Genomic DNA, 5,702 nt, shown 5'->3' with positions numbered 1-5,702 from the left:
CTGGATGCTGAGCTCCGGATGAGCCACCAGCTGCACAAGAGGAAACCTGAGCTCGCCGCCCCATGCTCTGAGTGCCCTTTATGGGGATCTGGGGGGAAAAGAGGACAGAGAGGCCACCTGATGCTCTAAGGGCCCAGCTGCCAACAGCGGCACCGCGCTGGGAAGCGGCGGGGAAGAGGAGACAGACGGCTGTGCTGGGGGAGAGGGGATGGGCTGTGACAAGTCATAAATAATTCACGCGCGGGGGGGCCAGGCAGGGCAGGGGCTCTCAGCCCCACGCCTACCCGGGCTGCAGGGTGCGCTGGGGGCCAGCTGCGGGGCCAGGAGCCCCCAGGCCGGGGCTCAGCGCCGCACGGCCACGCTGGACCCTCCATCCTTTCTCCATGCGGCGAGTCCCGCGTGGATCTCACGGCGTGGACTAACGATCCCGGGGCACGGAGCCGGTCAGGGGATCGCTAGTCCACGCCGTGAGACCACGTCGGCGGGCGCCTCCCTCCCATCCCACGGCCGCCGTTCCCCTCCGCGGCGGGTCCCGCCCGCTCCGGGGACACCGCGACCCCCGGGGGTCCCCGAGCCCCGCAGCGCTCCCGCCGGCGGCCGCCAGGGGGCGCGCTCCCCCGGCCCCTCCCGCCGCGGAACCCGCCGGCGCGGCTGCGGTTGCTGCCCGGACCCGACCGGCGGCGGACCCGGCGCGGCCCCGGTGGCGGCCCCGGTGGCGGCCCCGGCCCGGCCATGGCCCGCGATCCCGCCTTCGTGCTGCGCTACCTGGCCGAGGTGGAGGAGCTGGCCGAGGACGTGCTGGCGGCGCGGCAGCAGGTACGGCCCGGCCCCGGCTTCCCCCGTCCCGCCTGCCGCCGGTAGCCCCGAGCTCCGGCCACCCCTGCCCCTCTCTCTCTCTCTCCCTTCTCCCGCTGCAGATCGTGGACCTGGACGTGAAGCGGAACCGGAACCGCGAGGCGCTGCGGGCGCTGCAGAAGGACGCGGAGCCCGAGGGTGAGGCCGGGCTGGCGGCGCCCGCCGTGCCCCCCGCGTGTCCGGGGCGGGCTCCGCTGTCAGCCCATTCCCCGTCCCTCTGCTCCTCTCCCCACAGACAAGGCCATGGTTTGCTTCGGGAGCATGTTCATCGAACTGCCGAAGGCGAAGACCCGGGAGATGCTGCGGCAGGGTGAGGCAGCCCCTAGAAAAGCCATAAGGTCATAGAATGGCTTGGGTTGGAAGGGACCTTCAAGACTCAACTCGTTCCAACCCCCTGCCATGGGCAGGGACACCTTCCCCTAGCCCAGGTTGCTCCCAGCCCTGTCCAACCTGGCCTTGGACGCTTCCAGGGATGGGGCAGCCACAGCTTCTCTGGGCAACCTGTGCCAGGGCCTCACCACCCACAGTAATGAATTGTTTCCTAATATCTAATCTTAACCTACTCCCTTCCAGTTTGAACCTTTGTCCTGTCACTCCATGTTCTTGTAAGTAGTCTTGCCCCATCTTTCTTGGAAGTTCCCTTCAGGTGCTGGAAGGCTGCAATCAGGTCACCCCGGAGCCTTTTCCAGGCTGAACAATCCCAGTTCTCTCGGCCTTTCCTCACAGGAAAGGTGCTCCTGAAAAATAAATAGGGTTCTCTCCAGGGATGGGCTTTGAGGTGGGCAGTCTCAGGCTGATCCTGGCTGTGCTGTGCCCTGGGAAGCACATCCAGCACGAAGCTGCCCATGGGTGTTGAGGGCAGAGTGGGACCCCCAGGGTGGGCTCTTGCACTCAGTGTCCCATGGGAGGTTGAGCTTCCACCCCAGAGCCCACTGCAGCCCTTCTCACTCCCGCGCTCTCACCCCAGACCAGGAAGAGCTGGATGAGGAGATAAACAAGCTCCGGAAAGATCTGCGTGTGAAGGTCAACCGCCTCTACGAGGCTCAAGGTAAATGCTCCTGCTCTGGACCCTTCTCAGAGCCTGGGAGCAGACACATATATCAGGAAGGGTCAGAAATTCCCAAGCTCTGTGTGTTCCTGCAGCTGCTTGCCCACTGTCTTTGCAGTTCCCTCCCTGCCCCAGCAGCCTTGTCCAGCTCCATGAGGAGCCGTCACCCACCAGCACCTTAAACAACCCCCCCACTTCAGCTCTTAGGGCTGTCCCTGCCCTCCCTGCAGCCCCACTTGAGTTTAACATGAACTGCTTTGCTTCTTTTCTGACAAAATCCTGTTTTATGTGTGCGTTCTCCCAGGTAAACCTGAGCTGAAGGGGTTTAACCTGAATCCCATGTCTGCCGAGGAGATGAAGCTCATCAACCGCATCCTGGAGGGCTGAGGTGGCCGTGCCATTGTCACAGCACGTGTTTGAACTGCAACCAGGGGGCTCACACTGCAAAAGCCCTCAGGGTTTGTAGGACATTGGAGGGCCCTGGGAAGCGTTTGGCTCCTCAGCTACAGCACTGCAGTTTCCTTGGATCACAGACACTTCCCTGCTCCGTGCTGGAACTCGGGTGCCAGAGCCGTGCTGGACACAGCACGGAGCAAATGCTGGGGTGGAGGTGGGATCATTAAAATCAGAGCAGAGGGGCATTCCTGACTCCCATGTGTATGTTCCTTGTTGGGGGTTTGTGTGAGCGCTTCTGGGGTTTGGCTTCGGAGCTGCTTCATTGTCACGCCGGGAGCAGGAGTAGGAGGGATTGGGAATCCACCACATGCCTGAAGCACAGCAGAGGAGTTGAGTTGTGCACGCCTATGGCATTCAAACAAAGCAAAGTTGTAAATCTGAGGCACGTCAGGAATCTCTCTGAGATGTGGAGGGAGGGGCAGGAGGAGGCAGCATCCTTTTAGTCTTGCTGGGAAAACATATTCCTCTGTTGGAAGGCAAGAGACAACAGAAACAAGGCTTTCAGGACTAGATGAAGGGATAAAACTTAGGTATATTTTAAAAAGCAGCCTGAGGAGGGCTGAGCAGGTTTGTCTTGTGGTAAAAGGACAATTGATGTAACCAGTAATAGTTCAAAGATTTTTAAATTTACTACACTCCCTGCTCTGCTCTGAATGTGCTCCTCCCAGCACAATTCTCTTAATTGCATAAGAAGATTTTTGAAAACTAATCACAGTTAGTTAGAGTTGGACTACAGTGAGTTTGATTTTTTTTTTGTCTGCAGGGATGTATCTGGGTCCAGCCAAGCCTTTTAGTTTTTGAACTTCTGTAAAGACATTCCTAGATAGAATTTAAGAACTCTGAACATGGCTATTGTCCTTCTTTCTCCAGCTCTGGAAGTGGCTCTCCTGTTCTGTCAAACCTTGCTCGGGTGGCAGGGCTGGGCCTGGTCCTTTGCTCTCTTTCCTTCTGCGCAGTCGTGACAACTTCAAACGTGGCACCACCATTTCCCTGGCTCCCTGACCATCTTCCAGCTTAGCAGGGCCTTCTGCTGCCCTGGCCAGTTCCACACACGCTTCAGATTATGCTGAGTTCCAAAAAATACCCCGTTTCAGACCCCTTTTAACCTAAGAACCCAACCACCATTGCTTGGTCTTTTCCACACCTAAATGCGCCTCCGTCCACTTCAGGCTTACGTTTCAGATGCACAGAACTAAAAATAACACAGACTTACTACCTGGACTGCCTTGCCTGTGGGTTTTTCAGAAGATTGCCTGTCTCCTGGGAGCAAGAACCAGCTCACAGTGCCACATCCCAGTGTCAGAGCCGCTCTTACATAACCCCTGTGGTGCAGCCAGTCCGTGGCTCCGTAACGTGATGGTGAGGTTATTTTTACAGTCTCATGGCAACAGGTTTTCTGCTCTGACATGTTTCCATAGTAGTAGCAGGAGGAGGATCAAGTGCCTGCCTGCCCTAAAAGCTTTGTTTTGCTGTGCAGAATGTGTTTAGCCCCTTTGTTTTCTTACGGGGAACAGAACTGAGCTCTGCAGTGCAGAGGGCTGGCTGAGCAGCCAAGCATCCCTGTGTCAGCTAAAATGCCTCATTCAAGCCCACTGCAGCTTCCAAACTGGGAAACCCTCAGAAACAAGGCAGGCAGTGCCTTGTGCTGAGCCAGTGGTGTCTGGAGGGAAGTGGGAACTGCTGCTGCCCGACACGAGGGGAGAGTGAACTTCATCCCTGATGGTCTCTCCCACCCCAAGCTCGGGATCAGCACCACACTTTGTGCTGAGCAGGGAGATTCCCAAAAAGCTGCTTCAGTTGTCTCTTCCTGGCGTCACAGCAGCCTGCCAGGAAAATGTTAACAGGGGAGTTACACATCACCTGCCTCTTCCTGCCTGTAGAGGCGAGGTGATGTTTCACTTTCAGGTGATGCTGCCCTCGTATTTTGTTAGTTAGACACCACAGCCAGAGATGATTGTGGGCACACTGAGATGTGCATGTCGAAAGGTTGCAATGAGGTTACAGTGCCTGTCAGCACGGACAATCCAAGTGCTGCTTCCCAACAGTAAAATACACAACCAGCTTCAGGTAAGTGCCCAATTAACAGTCGCCACAGCCACTGCAGGGTGTTTTCTTTTTTTGAAAGCACTTGCTCCTTTTGGTCTCTTAATCCCCTAAGGACTCACACTTGTCTTGTTGTCCAGCAGAGGTGTGTGCTCTCCTGCTGACATGCAGAAAGCTTCAGGACCGAGCAGGGCACCTGCCAGCACTGGGTGAGTTCTGCACCAAAATGTGTGTTTGATGTTTTCATTCACCAGAGCACCCAGATCTCCCCCTCTGCTGACAAGCCTGTCATTCCATATCAGGTCAAAGCCTCCAACATGCTCCTCCTGCTGTGTCAAACCCATGGACTGAAGTACCTGAGCAAGGACAATTCCCCGTCTGCACACAGGAATCAGCTCCCAACCAGCCACACAGCTGAACAGCTGAAAGCACTGGACATCTCTCTGCTATTAATATCTACAGTTGTGAAGTCAATCACAAAACGCTGTCAGACCAGCTGCTGGGAACAGAGAGCTCCAGCAGTGGCACGAGTGGGAGGCACAGTGCACAGGGACCTCTGACAGAGAGCTCTTGTGCAAGTTCCAGCTCTGACATGGGCTCCAGTCCCTTGGCAGCCCCGTGCTGCCTTGTTTTCCCACTCTGAAGGGGCAGGATGCTTCTTTACTTTTCTCTGCTCCTGGATATTCATCATTGAATCACTGTAAAGGTTAGACAGTCACGATCAGTTGCCAAGAGAGTCGTGGAACCAGACCATCCATCCCAAATGTTCTAATAAAACTCCACAGAAAGTGATAAACATCTTCACCTCCCTGCTCTTCCTGTCTACAAAACAAAGTGTGTCTCTGAAAAGATGACACTGGAGTTCAGTCTTCCTGGTTACTGGCAGGAGGGAAGGTAAAGCATTTACCTCCAGAAACCAGCAGAGATTACAACAGTAAATTAGGGGGAAACAGGTCATTTTGCCAATGGCTCATTAAGAGAAATGCCTGCCCAAAATCATCACCCTGCTAGCAGGCAGGAATGAGTGTGAAGCAATAGGAAATCCAACCCTAAATCTCTTTCCCATGTTCTGAGCCAAAGAACATTCTGAGCTTATTGCAAAGTTTCTATTCCTGTTCTTGACGGTACTAAAGACAAAAAAAAAAAAAAAAAATTCCTTTGGCTTCTAGAAAGAAAAGTGAAAACCAAAGTCATGCTGAAGCAGTAAGTGCTGAGAGGGATTCACAGAATGAGCATTAACCCTTTTTAATTGCAGATGTGGGTGTCTGCAGGGAGCAGCTTCCCAGCAGAGTGTTCAAAT

General features: G+C 55.3%; 1 protein-coding gene across 1 annotated transcript; it reads left to right on the top strand.

Moving 5' to 3' along the window:
- The first annotated feature begins 678 nt into the window (after nucleotides 1-678).
- On the top strand, nucleotides 679-2,551 carry PDRG1 (p53 and DNA damage regulated 1). Its single transcript, XM_027894976.1, has 5 exons — nucleotides 679-816; nucleotides 918-993; nucleotides 1,091-1,165; nucleotides 1,823-1,903; nucleotides 2,208-2,551. The coding sequence occupies exons 1-5, from the start codon at nucleotides 733-735 to the stop codon at nucleotides 2,288-2,290; spliced, it is 399 nt and encodes a 132-aa protein (XP_027750777.1). The 5' UTR covers nucleotides 679-732; the 3' UTR covers nucleotides 2,291-2,551.
- Nucleotides 2,552-5,702: the final 3,151 nt, after the last annotated feature.

Source organism: Empidonax traillii, unplaced genomic scaffold (assembly GCF_003031625.1).
Source record: "Empidonax traillii isolate 1590-97213 ecotype Southwest subspecies unplaced genomic scaffold, ASM303162v1 scaffold448:size1359114, whole genome shotgun sequence".
Taxonomy (NCBI): Eukaryota; Metazoa; Chordata; class Aves; order Passeriformes; family Tyrannidae; genus Empidonax; species Empidonax traillii.
Note: the sequence above shows the minus strand (reverse complement) of the source record. Positions and strands in the feature narration are given on the sequence as shown.

What these genes read in the sequence shown, in the direction of transcription:
- PDRG1 (XM_027894976.1), top strand. Translation starts at nt 733, where the DNA reads ATGGCCCGCGATCCCGCCTTCGTGCTGCGCTACCTGGCCGAGGTGGAG. An exon ending in GAAGGACGCGGAGCCCGAGG is followed by an intron (nt 994 to 1,090) that starts GTGAGGCCGGGC and finishes CTCTCCCCACAG; the next exon opens with ACAAGGCCATGGTTTGCTTC. An exon ending in CCGCCTCTACGAGGCTCAAG is followed by an intron (nt 1,904 to 2,207) that starts GTAAATGCTCCT and finishes GCGTTCTCCCAG; the next exon opens with GTAAACCTGAGCTGAAGGGG.